This window comes from Cynocephalus volans, chromosome 8 (genome assembly GCF_027409185.1).
Source record: "Cynocephalus volans isolate mCynVol1 chromosome 8, mCynVol1.pri, whole genome shotgun sequence".
NCBI classification, from domain to species: domain Eukaryota; kingdom Metazoa; phylum Chordata; class Mammalia; order Dermoptera; family Cynocephalidae; genus Cynocephalus; species Cynocephalus volans.
The window spans coordinates 22,967,731-22,982,471 of NC_084467.1; the positions used below are offsets into that span (position 1 = coordinate 22,967,731).

General features: G+C 51.3%; 2 protein-coding genes across 6 annotated transcripts in view; one reads left to right on the forward strand and one right to left on the reverse strand.

Annotated features, from left to right (window-relative positions):
• Positions 1-6,040, reverse strand: part of MECR (mitochondrial trans-2-enoyl-CoA reductase) — a 30,072-nt gene extending 24,032 nt beyond the window's left edge. For both annotated transcript variants that reach the window (XM_063105237.1, XM_063105238.1), the window contains exon 1: positions 5,835-6,040. In XM_063105237.1, coding sequence (XP_062961307.1) covers positions 5,835-6,010 — 176 coding nt within the window. In that variant the 5' untranslated portion in view covers positions 6,011-6,040. The remainder of the gene's footprint in view (positions 1-5,834) is intronic.
• Positions 6,041-11,257: 5,217 nt separating this feature from the next.
• Positions 11,258-14,741, forward strand: part of PTPRU (protein tyrosine phosphatase receptor type U) — a 76,371-nt gene continuing 72,887 nt past the window's right edge. For all 4 annotated transcript variants that reach the window (XM_063106831.1, XM_063106834.1, XM_063106832.1 and 1 more), the window contains exon 1: positions 11,258-11,330. In XM_063106831.1, the coding sequence (XP_062962901.1) occupies positions 11,258-11,330 (73 nt within the window). The remainder of the gene's footprint in view (positions 11,331-14,741) is intronic.

Here is a 14,741-nt window from a genome sequence, read left to right on the forward strand (position 1 = left end):
GGTAATCGATCCCTTAGGTGGACTCCTCCTCAGTCTGTCTGCAGTCCCCATGGTCACCAACTAGCTGTCTTCTGTGATTTAGAGAAATACCTGGCATGCTAGGTACATTGTTCTGGGATGTGACTAATAATTAACAAGCAGGGCACGACTGAGCAGTTGTGAGGGAATGAAGTTGCTCAGCTCACAGCTTGTAATGGCTTGCCCCAGCAGGGAATGCTGGCGGCCTCAGCTGGAGGGGATCTAAAGGAGTCCTGGGCTTTCAGGGAGAGCTCCTTTCCCTGAGCAAAGCTCATGTATTCTGTGTCACCTGATGTACCAGGTATATCCACCTCCCTCCTGTACTTCTTCTGGCTTCCCTGCCTGGAAATGATCTTGCCTTACCTCCATTCAGGACTCATCTTTTGACTCTTTAGCATAATTGTTTTGAACTAAAGGGAATCAGAGACTTAAGGCAACTTCTGGAAGTCTCTACCTAGAGTTGGCAAAGAAATTCCTCTTCCTGCCTTCTCAATCCCCTACTTTCCCTCAACCAAGAGTACCAGAAAGCTTGCAAGCCCTGTAATATTCTACATCTGCTGATGCCAGGGAAACTCTGCTTGAAAGGAGCTTCAGAGTCTGTTGCTCAGTTTCCTGAGGACTAACTCTCCTTATAGCTCCAGAGAGCAAGACTGGACCACAGCAGGGGGCAGAATCTCTGCCTGCAGCTGCTTTTGTCTCTTTGACAGGTATAGACATGACCATGCAGCTCCTGCCTGTCTGGAGGCTAGGGGGCTGCTGATTATGTAACCAACAAAGGGGGGTCTTGATGAAATCCTGTGCCCAAGACCCCAGATTTTGAACTGCACCATTGCTTGCTGGAAGTTGCTGGAGCAACCACTGGTGAGCAGGCAGTCCAACACCTGCTTCACTTTCTCAGACTTGTTGTTGGACAATTGTGGGAGCAAAGAGGATTCATATCTCATAACAATTTCCAGGGCTGCAGTATTATGTTGAGAAGGATGCTGAGGACTCATCTGGGCAGGAAAGAGTATTGTTTGGAAAAATGGGGTAAATAGGTGTGCATGTTTTGAGGTACATAGAAAGGGAGCTGTGAAGGTCTCTCACTGGCACAGAAGATGGGAGGACAGCATGCATGCCTGTATTTACCACTGCCAGCACTGTTCAACCCCTTTATTTTTTCGGCGGCTGGCTGGTATGGAGATTTGAACCCTTGACCCTGGAGTTACAACATTATGCTCTAACCAACTGAGTTAACCGGCCAGCCCTACCCCTTTATTTTAACTGAAGAGTAATTGAAGAGAATGGAGACTGGAAGGATTTTCTCTCTAATAATTAGTGGCAGAGGTGGGACTGAAACCCAGGCCAGTGCTTTTGTAGGTGGTCCCCAATGAAACAACCTGAGCCACAGCCTAACCTTGTGTCATCTTTGCTTTTCCTTCTCTAAAATGAGGAGCCCTCCCACCTCACCCAGGGTGGGAAATGCCAGGAAGCCCAGCAGAGAGCTGCAGGAGCTGCTAGGAGATGACACAACTATGACCACTTGAGTCACACTAAGAGGTTGCATTCCTTCCAGATGCTCTGGATGGAGGGGAGGAAGCTCGGCCTGTCGTGCACAACTCGGGGGTGCGCCTGCCAAGTTTCACCTTCAGAGGTGAGTGTGAGGAAACTAGGGTAGGACAGCTTGGCCCTAAACTCCACAGGCTAGTGTAAAGTCCAGATGGAAGGTAATGTACAGTGTAACAGGATGGGGAATCCACTTGAGTTTGAATCCCATGACCTCAGCTAGTCCCCTGTGCCGGTTTCAGCACATTCCTCCCTCACAGGACTACATACTGAATGCACAGTAGGTGCTCAGTAAATATTAGTTGGTCAGACACATCATGCTCTCTCTTTCTTCTGGGTCTTCACACATGCAGGTTCTTCTGTTTGGAACATTTCTACACTCTCTCCTCATGTACCACTAGGTTGGTCTTCTGTGAGCCTCAACTTAGACCTTGTGTCATCGGAGAAAGCATTCTCTGACCACCCTGGGTTAGGTACCCCTCTTCTGGGCATCACAGCACTCTGAACATATCCCATCAGAGCAATGGACTATGGTGGCCCACTTCCTCGACTAGACTTGGGTTCTCTGAGGGCAAAGCCCACAAATTAGTCATCTCTGCACCCTCAGTGTCTAGCACTTAGTAGGCCTTCAAAGAATAAGTACTGGCTCACTTGCTAAATCAATGAGTTCTGTTTCCACTCCCTTCATTCATAACCATAATAAAGAGCTCTCAACACAGCATCAAATCAAAACGTTCAACATTTTTTTCAAAGTACTATAATTCTGTTTTAAAAACCAAGTCACTTGCACAGTTTTGAACACTGACATCAACTGTAAAAAGAAATCCCCTGAGTAAATGGTGCCCTATAGTGAGAACACACTACCTACTCAGCCTGGGTCCCCACCACCTGCTCCCCCAAATTCTGTCTAGCTTAAGAGAGAATGGGTCTGTGCCCAAGGGTTTTCTAGCTTAGTTTCATTTTGTGCTAGCAGCTGGCAGGTGAGAAAGCCATGATGATCAGGATGTTGTGTTATTAAAGCTTCAGGATCCTGAAAAGGGGAAGAGAGAGAGGCTAGTATTTCTACTATATTCCCCAGGGTAGGGCTGTCCTTCCTATAAAGAGCAGAAACTTGGGGTTACCTGAATGACCTTAAATTTCACTTTCTCTTCTGACCTATCTTATTTCCAATTTTGTACACCTTCTCATTCTCAAAAAACATTTGATATGATTTTCATTATTTCTTCAGGGCTATGTCTATATTAAGGACTTTTCATTAAAAAGAGGCTTTCTAGTTGTATGATCTTTGGCAAATGCCTTTCAATCTTCTTGAGCCTCAGTTTCCTTATCTGTAAAATGGGGATAACAATTACCAAACTGGATTATTGTGATTTAAAATTCTATAATATATGTGGAGAACTTAGCCCAATGCTTGCTGCGCAGTAGGCATAAAGTAAATGAGAGCTGTTTTTACCCTAAGACCCAGAGAAGGGCTAAGTTCTCAGAGGGCTTTTAGGAAAAAAAGGAAAGAGGACATCAGGGATTCTGGGAACCATATGGTAGAGAATCTAGAATTCTGCACAAGGGACAATGGCCATGAGGACCTCTGAAATTTCTAGAATGTTTGTAATTCTCCCATGTTTATAATTTTCTCCTGCAGTCTTACTTCATTTAGACTAGCAGTTCAATCCTTTTAATGAAAAAGGCCCAAATGTTTATTTAGGGGAATTCACTTTAGGAAGAAGGGAAAGCAACTAAGAGACAGGGGGAAATGGCTTAGTAGAGAACAGCTGGAATGTTTAGGAGCCAACAGGAATGAAACGAGGGACATTCAGAATGTTGTCACAAGAACAGGAGATTCCTGGAGGCCTCATTCTGAGGAGTTCTGCAACCCCTCAGATCTGAGCAGACTGCTCCTCATTCTCTCCTCCTGCTCCCAGAGCTCTGGCCCACAAACCTCACCAGTTTGGGGAATGCTCTGTTTGGACTATGGGTAGTTCCATGACTCTACCTGGTATAACCTGACTGAGAAAGACAAGTCACCAGGATGTGTAAAGGACATCTGATTCCTTCTGTCACAGTGTGGTTACCCTAAACCTCGTAAGACATGATTACAAAGAGAATCCCAGTCTCTGGCCTCAGTCCATACACAAACAAGCAAAGTAACCCGAATCTGGGTCAGAGGGAGAATTACTGCTTTTCTGATGATCTGTATCCACAGGGCAGTGATTCTCAACCCTGGTCTGGGCAGCAGAGCCACCTGGAGAGCTTAAAAAAAAACCAGATACTCAAGGCCATTCCAGACCTATTAAGTACTTCAGGGGTGGGGCCTAGGAACATGTAGTTTCTAAAAGTTCCACAGGTACTGAGCTGTAAAGCCAAAGCTAAGTACAGTGCTTCGAGGAACTATCATGTTTTGAACTTCAGGGAAATTACTAGGGTTCCATAAGGGTAGAAAAGAGAAGCCGGTTCCCCCCATCCCCCCACCAGTGGCATCTGCAAAAACATCAGTCTGTTCCAGCTTCCCCGGCTGTCCAAGAGAAGGGAATCAATCAGTAGGCAGCTGCATTCATCTGCCAAACCTTTCCAGGCCTTTCCTCAGGGTCCCTGAACATCTAAGATGCCTTCCTCATAACCAGAGTAGAATTCAATAAAAGGTGCACTTCTTACTGAAACTGGATTCAGATTGAACTGCCATTTTGGAAGCACCTGGTTTGTGGCTGGTCCTGCACCAGACACATAAATTACAAGCCTGTGGGAGAAGCACTACATCGTTCCCATTTGTGGTGCGTTCCCGGACCTGGAGGACTGCTCTTCAGAACTTTACCAGCTCATTATAGCACAGTCCTCAGGGAAATGTCTCCCCAACATAATAATTTATTACCTACAAGCAACATACAATTTGGAGTTTATTGACTGATGTGTCTTCTCAATATTCTTTTCAATTGCTCTAATGATGGATGTGGCTAGGCTGAGTGCATGACCTTGACTTTATCTGAAGCTTATCCTCTAGGCCTGTCAAAACATCTCACCTCTATTTTAACCATTAAAATAATTCCACATTTGCCTATCCTTTGGAAAGCAATCAAACTATTTCCTGGGAATCAGAGTTGCAAACAAGGCACTGCAGGTGCTTTTTGGTGGAGAGCATTGCTGATTAGCATTATGAGCTATGCCAGTATTCTTTCCATTTTTAAACATGATGAAACCGAGTCTCAGAGAACCTCAGTGACTGGCCAAACACACACTAGGACAAGATAGGACAATGATTTGACCCCAGGTATTCTGATTCCCAGACCTGTGCTTTTGCCTTAGCTCCACTCCAGCAGCCCCACTAGCCTTTTAAAATGGCTAGTTATTTATGTTCTGATTTATAATGGTTGACAATTCAGTTTTTATCAGCTACATGCAAACAACCACAACAGAAACAAACAGACCAACAAACCACGAATTAAAATCCAACAGAATTTCAGGAGGAAGAGTAACCATTCAAGTAATGAGGGCTCAGAGAGGCTGAGTAACTCGTCCAAGATCAAACAGTTACTAAGAGGCTAAGCCTGTAGTTGACCTTGTCTGTGTGGCTCCAAAACAGCTCTTTTTAAGTAGGCTGAGGTGCATGTACATACGTGCAGTGAAGAGGAACTCACATGAGACAGGAGTCAGGATTCTAGTCCGTGTTCCAGTCACTTATTAGCTACATCACTTCGGACAAGACCGTTGCCCTCTGTAAAATGGAAATGATCTAGAATCTACTTTAATGAGAAGATCCAAATGGACGTAAACGTATCCTGGAAAACCCTCTAAAAAAACCCCAAACAAACAAAAACAAAAACAAAAACCCCCAGAGGGTAAGAATGTAGACAGGTCAGTCAGAGGTATGCTCAAATTCCGAGTCTGTCATTTACTGGCTGTGTGACCTTGGAAAAGTGATTTTTATTTCTCTAATGCCTCAATTTCCTCACGTACAAAATGGGGACAAATCAAGTAATTGCCCCCAAACGTCGCTGTGACAATTAAATGAGAGCATTCATTTAAACAAAGGATTGTCTGATACACAATACTGGATCAATAAACGTCAGCCATTATTACCCTTTTGATTGTGCCTCTCCGGTCTTCGGCTACCTTGAAGCACGGACTTTCTATGCTACCAAACGGGTCCTGGGTTTCAGTTTCGGTCTTGCTATTCTCTGCCCCCTTCTTTGGACCCTGTCCCTCTCTTCCCAGTCCACAGCCCGTCTTAAACCCTTCCAGGAACCCCAATCCCCTTTCCCGGCTTCGGCGTCGTCTCTTACTCGACGACCTTGGCTGGATCCCCGTGGTGCCCATAGACCAGCGCCCAGACCCGGGAGGGCTCGGCGGATGAGCAGTAGGAGGAGGCAGCAGGCCCATGGCTGCTGGAAGCGGGGAGCAGCCCTCGCTGCAGCTGGGCCAGGGTTCTCGCCCCACGAAAAGCGCTGCAGACCCACATGCTCCCTCCGGTCAGCACAGAAAACCTGACGCCCTCATTACGTCATCTTTCCGCGACCGCGAGCCTGCGCCCCGCCTCCCCCCGCTCCCCTGCCCTGCCGCGTGACCACACCCACTCTTTAAAGGGACCGTCTCCTCCCTCCGCTGCCAACGCGATGGCGCCGCGGGGAACAGAATGGAGTACTGTGGCTGGGCAGCTGAGGGACGCGGAGGAGTTGTGAAGCTTCCGAGCCTGCCGAAACAGTTCTCCCAACAAGGAACGTCTGGGACTGGACTAAAGCTGTGTCTACAGCCTGCGGTTTGGTGTTTGACTTGAGGGAAATCATTTACCCTCCCCAAGCCTCAATTTCCCCTTCTCTCCATCATTTATTGAGTACTCAATGTGTCAGGCCCTTTAAAGTATCATCTCATTTAATTCCTACTACCCTGTAAGGGCATAGGGCGGTAAAGCTTACTTCCCTGCACTGAGTAGAGCAGACACGGGGGCGGGAGTACTGGACTCGGAGTTAGGTTCAAATCCTAGCTCTGCCACTTCCCGGCTTGGCCACCTTGGGCAAGTAAAACTCCGAGATTGTTTTCTCATTGGAACAATGGGGACAATATGCCTCCTTCCAGATTGTTGTGGGGATTGGATGCAACAATAGAATATCATCGTGGACAGGAGAACACATTGTAAAAACGCTGGGTTTCGTTATAAAAGAGGAATCACAAGGAGGAGGGCCCTCTCTCAAAATGCTCATAGTGTAGACAGGGATTAAGTGGGACACTGGAAGTACTTTGTAAAAAGGTATAGCCCCGTAAAGATGCTAGATCTTATTCTTGGTGGTGGGAAGACATGAACATAACTAAAACCTCAGTTGAGGGTTAGTGCATTACAGGGTGCACTGTAGTCTGCAGAAGAGAGGTGCTCCGGGGTGGGGATGGGGGCTCTTGGAGGAGGTGCTGTTGGAGCCAGCTCTGTCACTCAAAACCTTCTGTGTGCATAAAAATCATCTGAGGTCCCATCTAGGATCTACTGAATTAGAATCTTGGGGAGGGAGTCTAGGAATCTACACCCTTACAAGCTCCCAAGAATATTTTGATGCAGGGCATCAAACACTGAGTCACTTATAGAGACACTGAGCCAGGGTTTTGAAGGATAAGTAAGAGTTCTTTCCCTGGATTTTACTGACCTGAAGCTTGCTATCTCAGAGCCTTTCCTCTGAGGAAGAGAGTGCAGCAAAGTATTGTGATCAAGGGTGTGGGAGCTGGACTTGGGTAGATCTGGCTTTGAGTCCTGGCTCTGCCATTTTCCAGCTATTTGATTTTGGACAAGTCACTTGGCCTCTCTGTATCTCCATTTCCTTATACTTAAAATTGAGGGAATAATAGTTATCTGTTTCAAGGTTGTTGTGAGGATCAAGTGAGATATTATTCACTTGAACCATTTAGCACAATCCTTGGCACAGGGAAGCATTTGATAAATATTTTCAGGGGTTATTGTGAAGATTAAATGAGAAATGTTACATGTAAAACACTCATACTGGGGTCTGGTTCATAATATGTGGTAAATAAATGTCTGTGCTTGTTTTTGTTATTAGAGAAAGTTGGTGTTCCATGGTGGGGAAAGACTTGGTCCTACAGTTATATACAAACACACACACATGGGCATAGACGGGCACACGATACGTAGTCCTGCTCACCTATTTTCATAGTGACGCACAGGCTTACTTGTGCCAGGGGGGACAAAATAACCCTGCTGGGAGACTCTGTAGATGACATTGAGCTGTTAACATTATTTTCTCTACCAAATTGTCTCCTCTGAATCCCTGGGCAGCCCAGCCAGGATGTCTGGAGAATTATCCAGCAAATCTTCCTCCTAGAGGCTGGACTTTGTCCCCCTGTGCGTCCCTATAACTCTCATTTTTAGTCTAGGCCATCTGGGTTCCCCAGAGACAAAGTCTGGGAACCACTGATTGAAGGGTTCAAGTCCTATTGTCCTGGCCTTGCATTCAAGACCCTTCATATTCCGACTCCCACCCTGTCTTTCTAGCTTTATCTTCTTCTGTTGGACCATGCACAGTCTATAATCCAACTGCACCTGATACCTTTCCCAGCACTTCCTTCTCTTGTGCCTTTATTCAGGCTGCTCCTGCCTGAAATACTCTTCCCTGCCTCACCTGCCTGGGAAGCTCCAGGTTCAGATATTTCTTTGATGTTGTTTCCCAACCCTCTAGGTTGAGGGACCCGCTGCCACCTTTGTGTTTTTTCTCTGTGCAGGTGTATGACCTTTAGGACATGGTCTCTTAGTTATTTATATGCCCACTCCCCCTCCATGCAAGAGTGAGGCCATGTTTGGTTCATCTCCATGACGCTGACACTCAATATGGGGCCTGGCACAGGGTAGTTGTCATAAATATTCCATAAGGTGCAGGTAATTGAATTTCCTCGGGGCCTGGCACTGACTGTAGTGCTGTCTCCTTTTCCCTAGATTTGGGCGAGTCACTCCGGGCCAGGACTTTCTTTCTTCCTTCCTTCTGCTCTCAAGGATTATAGATGTTTGTGGTCTTTTTTTTTTTTTTTTTTTGTCTTTTTCGTGACCGGCACTCAGCCAGTGAGTGCACCGGCCATTCCTATATAGGATCCGAACCCGCGGCGGGAGCGTCGCCGCGCTGCCAGCGCAGCACGCTACCGAGTGCGCCACGGGCTCGGCCCGTTTGTGGTCTTTTTAAAGTAAAGCAGAATGTTTTCTTTTCATCTGTCCACCTGTTTCTTGCACTCTCTTTCTCCCTCCATCATAGTCTCTGCCGTCTTCCCCCACACAAAAAGCAAAGGGCTGTGAAATAAGTCAGACTTGGGTTCAAGTTCTGGGCCCACCATTTACTAGCTCTGTGACCTCGGGCATGTGCCTTTCAGAGCTTCAGTTTCCACACCCATAAAATGGGATCAGTGTAAACTCCTGTCCTGAGGTGCCCTTGAGAGTCCTCTGCAAACAGCATCCTTGGTTGTTTCTTCTCTTCACCAGTTTTCTCTCCTTGAGTCTCCTTTTCCTGGTGGCCCTCTCTATCTCTTCCCCATCACTTTTTTCTTGCTTCCGCCTCTCTCTCCCTGTGACTCTCTCTCTGTTTAATTCTCTGCCTCTGGTTCTTGCCTGCCCTGTGTCTTTTGACCCCTTCCCCAAGTCAGCCTGGAGCTCATTAGCACTCACAAGAGAGGAGACCAAGAACCCAGGAATGCTCAGCTCTGCCTCCTCCAGCCCCATGATAGCTTCCGGGTGTGCCAACCTCAGTGTGGAGCCAGCTGGGAGTAGAAGCGGGGCACAGAGGACCTAGATACACCTTGAACTCCTAGGCTCTGCCCAGTGTCACTGTCCACTAGTGAGACATATCTGCCCATGGGTCCCTCTGCTTCTACAGTCTTTTCTCCACTCAGCTGCCTGGGTGACTTTAAGCAATCAGAGATCAGAACTTACTCTCCTGCTTAATGCTTCAATGGCTTCCCATTGCTCTTAGGCTTTAACCCAAATCCCCTTCCTTGCGCATAGTTTCTTGCATGACCTGCAGGCCCTGCTGACCTCTCTACCTGCGCCTGACCTGGCTCCCTGCTCCTCCCCACTCACTCCATCCCAGCTGCCCTGGCCTCCTTGTAGCTCCTCAAACCCACCAGCTCCTGCCTTTGCACAGGCTGTCCCCTTTGGCTGCAATCTTCCTCTCTGCTGATTTGCATAAAGCTGGCTCCTTATACTTTAGATCTCAGCTCATATGTCACCATGTCACTTCCTCAGCAAAGCCCTCTTGGACCACCTGATCTAAAGTAGAAAACCCTCCCCTTATATTCTTTATCACAACAGTTCATCCATTTCCTTTAGAGTGCACATCTTGGATTGTAATTATATATTTACATGTTTGCTGTTGGTCTATCCCACTAGAATGTAAGCTTCATGAAGGCAAGGACCATGTCTGCATTCATTTATTCATCATCCGTTCATCCATTCCATATTTACTGAGAACCAACTACATGCCCGATACCACGCACTGGGATACAAAACAAGGTCTTTCCCTATGGGAGCTCACGTGCTAGAGGTGGAGACAAATAATGAACACGCCATTTACTAGTCACTGTGTTTACAACTGCAACAATCCCATTTTCCCTCACTGTTTTTCCCCCCAAATTCTCTGGTGTATGAGACAGTGATAAGGGATATACACCAGAGAATTGGCTTTTTCTTTTTTTAAATTTGTTTTTTATTGTTGTGTTCCCACTGGAATGTAAGCTCCATGAGGGTAGGGATTTTTGTCTATTTTACATCTCCACCCTGGCCTATAGCAATTGTTGAATAAATTAATTAGTATCTAGAAAGTATTTGTTGAATGAATGGGTTTCCAGACGGAAAGCAGGTCTCAGTCCCTATTCAGTTCAAGCCAGACAACCTTGATTCGAATCTTGGCGCTGCTGCATACTAACGCATAACCTTGGAAAAGCCACTTTCTCTGTACCGCCATTTCGTCAACTGTGTAATGGGAATCTAGCGTATATACCTAACAGGTGAAGATGAAATGAGTCCGTGTGGGTAAAGCACTTAGCAGGTGCCTGGTCAACTAGTTTGCGGATCACTCTTCAAGGGCTTGTACTGGATAGTGGCCCAAATATACTTAACCGTGTATTCAGAGGGTAACCTGTGTAGTGAGGGTTAGTGAGGGAGGTGGACTTCACGTCATGAAAAGGAAGAACTTTCTAAAAGCCAGCGTTTCCAAAGTCCCAGCAACCGCCCTTGCTAGGAGATGAGTGCCCTTTACTTGGATGCGCATTTGGAGGGTCCAAGGTGGAGGGGATTCAAGCATCAGATGGGACAGTGACCCAGGGATACCGTTCCCGAGAGCGCTATGCGGGAGCTAGGCGCAGGCAACGCGCGCGCTCGCCTGAGAATGTTGGTGCCGGGTCTGTGCAGAGCCGTGTGGGTGTCCAGGTCGCCCCGCCGGGCCTCCCTTAGGGCCCGGGAGTGGGGGAGGGGCGCGCCTGGGCCCGCGGGCGGCCTGACCGGGGCAGCAGCGCGCGCCTCTGCCAGCAGGGGGCGCCGCGAGACCGCGGAACGCGCGGCCAGGCCTGACGTCAGCACCCCGCTCGCTCCGGCTCCCGCTCTGGACTCGGCGCCAGTCCCGCTCCGCGCCGCGCTGCTCCGCTCCGGCTCCGGCTCGCTTCGGGCTCAGCTCGGGTTCCGGAGGCGGCGCCCCCCGCGCGGGGCCCCGGGGCAGGCGGCGGCGCAGCAACCATGGCCCGCGCCCAGGCGCTCGTCCTGGCGCTCACCTTCCAGCTCTGCGCGCCCGAGACCGAGACTCCGGCAGGTAAGCGCGCGGCGGTCGGACCGGGCTGGCCCCGCCGAGCCCCGGGGCCCGTGGCGTAGCTCGGAAGAAAGTGTGAGTATGGGGTGACCGGGCGTTACGAGCGTGCACCCCGGCGTGTCTGAGCGTAGGATGTACGGTCGTGTGCTCAGAGTGCTGTGAGCCTGCGAGTCTTGTGTGTCCGTGAGTTCTGTGTGCAAGAAAAGATGCTGTGTGCGTTGTGTGTCTGCGAGTGTGTTGGGGTGAATGTCGTGTGCATCGAGGCATTGGGTGTGCGCTGAGTGTCTTGTCGGTCTGCCAGGGTGTTGTGTTTGTGCAGCCAAGTAGGTGGTGTGTCTGTTGTGTGTGCATCTGAGTTTGGTTGTGTGGCCGGAGTTGTATCTGCTAATGTGTTCGTTGCGTTTGTGTGCATCTGGTTTGCCGTAGCCGGAGCGCTGTGTGCTGTGTGTCTGAGAACGGGTGGTGCGTTTGTGTTGTGCGTGTGGCCGGGAGCGTGTGTGAACGCGTGGGAACGGTCCGGAACGCGTGTGTCCGCGACCTGAGTGCGCGATGTGGACGTGGGGGAGTGTCTGGGGCTTGTGGTGTGCGCCACCGGGGGCTGCGTGGGTCCGAGAGCCAAGTGTGCCGGGAATGCGTGTGTGGGAGCGTGTCTGGAGCGATGTGAGTGTGAGTGTGTCCGTGCGTGCTGGCTGCGCGTCCAGGAATGTTGCGAGTGTGGTGCGCGCCCGGGCCGCGGGTGAGTGTGTGTCCGGGGCCGCCCGAGGGGGCGGTGGCAGGACGTGTGCGCGCGAGTGTGTGCGCGCGTGTGTGCGCGTGTGTGGCGCGCCGGGCCGGAGCAAGTTGTGGCGGCGGCGCCTCCCGGCTGCCCGGGTCGGGCGGGCAGAGGCTCGGGAGGGAGGATGGGGGGCCCCGCGGCTGTTTGTTGTTTCGCAAGTTCGGCGCGGCGCTGGCGGGCGGCTGATCCGAGGCGGCGCCGGGGCTGCGGGGCGCCCGGGCGGGCGGCGGGGCCCGCTCGGGGGCCGGCGCGGCTGTGCCCGGGCGGGGCTGCGACGTCGGGGCGCGGGCAGGGCCTGGCTCGCGGCCGCGGGACTGCGCCCCCTCCCGTCTCCCGGGACACTCCCTCGGTCGACTCCGCAACTTTGTGCGGCCTCCTCGCCCGCCAGGACCGCCGCGCGCGCGTTGTGTGTGTCCGTGCGTGTGTGTGTGTGTGTGTGTGTGTCTGTGCCGTCTGTGTGTGTGTGTCTGTGCGTGTGTGTGTGTCTGTGTGTGTGTCCGTGTGTGTGTGTGTGTGTCCGTGCCGTCTGTGTGTGTGTGTCTGTGCGTGTCTGTGTGTGTCTCTGTGCCGTCTGTGTACGTGTGTGTGTGTGTCCGTGCCGTCTGTGCGTGTGTCTGTGTGTGTGTCTGTGTGTGTGTGTCTGTGCGTATCTGTGTGTCTCTGTGTGTGTGTGTGTCCGTGCCGTGTGTGTGTCTGTGCCGTCTGTGTGCGTGTGTGTGTGTCCGTCCGTGTGTCCCCGCGCCCCCGCGCCCCCGCGCTTCGGTCTGCTGTGTGATCGCGCCCTCTGGGTGTGTTTCGGAATCTGGTGGCTTTTAGGGGGGGTGTGATCGCGTATCTGAGTGCGTGTATCCGGAGCCTGCATCTGCGTGTCCGTGTGCGCGTTGGAGTGTGTGCTGTGGACCGTGTGTCGGGTTTGTGTTTGTGTGTGCATGTGTCTGTGTGTGCGGGTCCCACATCCCACCCTGAGGCCTGGGAACCAGACCGTGGCCCCCGCCGCGGAGTTGCGCCCGCCGCCTCCCCTGGGGCGGAGGTGGCCGCCCCCCTCCCGGGGACTTCCTCCACCCTCAGCCCGGTACCCCGGGCTCGAGTAACTGGGAAACGCCCCGGGCGGGATCCGAGCCGAGACACGTGCGAGAGCCTCCTCGGCCCGGAGAGACTCCTCCCGGCCGCCAGCCCCAGACAGCGGGCCTCCCCGGCGATGCGCCGCCGCCCACTCGGGCGTCTCGGGTCGGAGCTCCCCGGGCTCCTGCAGTTGCCCCGGTCGCTGGCTCCACGCTTGAGTCTCGCCCTGCAGCTCTGGGACCATCAGGCACAGCTTCAGCTTTGACTTCGCGGTGCCAGAGAGGACGCCAAGGCGACCTTCCTCCCGATCTTCCCCCGTGTCCTCCCCCCTCCCCCACCCCGAAATCAAACCCTCGGGGTACAGCATGCTCCCCCACCCCTACCACCATCACCTGGAGCACACTCACCTGTCCCTCCTCCTGCCAAAAGAGGGGATTTGACAATCTGAGGTTTGGGAGTGAGACCTGGAGCAAGTTATTCTCATTTTTGATGGCTCTGTCTCATGGTCATAACAATAATGTTGTATGGTACTTGGTAGATTGTAAAGTAAGGCTCTGTGAGTGCCAGGGAACTCAGGGTTTGAGCATTGATACAAAGCCCCAGCGGCTGTTATTTGAAACAGGGGGGGACCTAGTTCAAATTCTGCCGCTGCCACTTACTGTTCATGTGACCTTGAGCAAGTCACTTGACTTCTAAAGTTCCTGGTATCCTTGTTGCTGCTACTATTAGAGCTTAATTCAGAAGCCCTTAGTAGAAGAGATGGGATATCTGCCTGCCCGCAATCTGGGTAGAGTCAGCCTAGCTTCCTGAATGCCTCCTGGGTTTCCTGGGTAAGGGCGGTGTGTAATGTTTCTCTGCTGAGCAAACCTGTCAGTAATTGTTTCTGCTGTGTTTTAGCTCATTCTGTCCTTCTGGTCGCTGGAGCTGTGGACGGCAGGAATGAGGGAGAGGCTGCCCAGTGGTTTTAGGTTGGGCAATAAAGGCTTGTCTGGGCAGCCTGCCCTTCTCCCCCAGGCTGAGGGAGGGGACTCGCCAGGAAGTGGAGAGAGTGGCCAGGGTGGGGGTGCTGAGCTCCTGGACAGCCTTCTACCCTGCTCTGGTGTCAGGGAAAATCCAGGGCAGGCACCCGGCTTGGCACCATCCTTCCATGCTTTCATCAGCTGAGCTGGGCTTGTGGGGCGGCCTTTCCGTGCAGGGCTGGGTTAGCCAGAGTTGCAGGGGTTGCCTTGTGCCCCTTCCTCCCTCTACCCTCTTCCTCCTTCATGTCGCCCTCCCTGCATCCTGATGTGTCCTATCCTTATGCCGTCTCAGTCTCTCTCGTCTATCCCCGTCTCTCCATCCTCAGCCATCTTTCACCTGCAGGAAGGCTCCAGTCTCTTCCCTCCATCCCTCCCTCCTTGGTGCCAGGGATCTTCCTAAAAAGCATGTTTTAAACCCATTGAAGGTTTCCCGTTGCCTTCAGGGTTCAGTCCTTCCCCTTTGGCCCTGTTGCTTGCTCCAGTCCCCACCTGCCTGTCCAGCCCCATTTCATTTTCTGTCACTTGCCCCTTGCATCCTATGATCTGGCCAGCCTGACC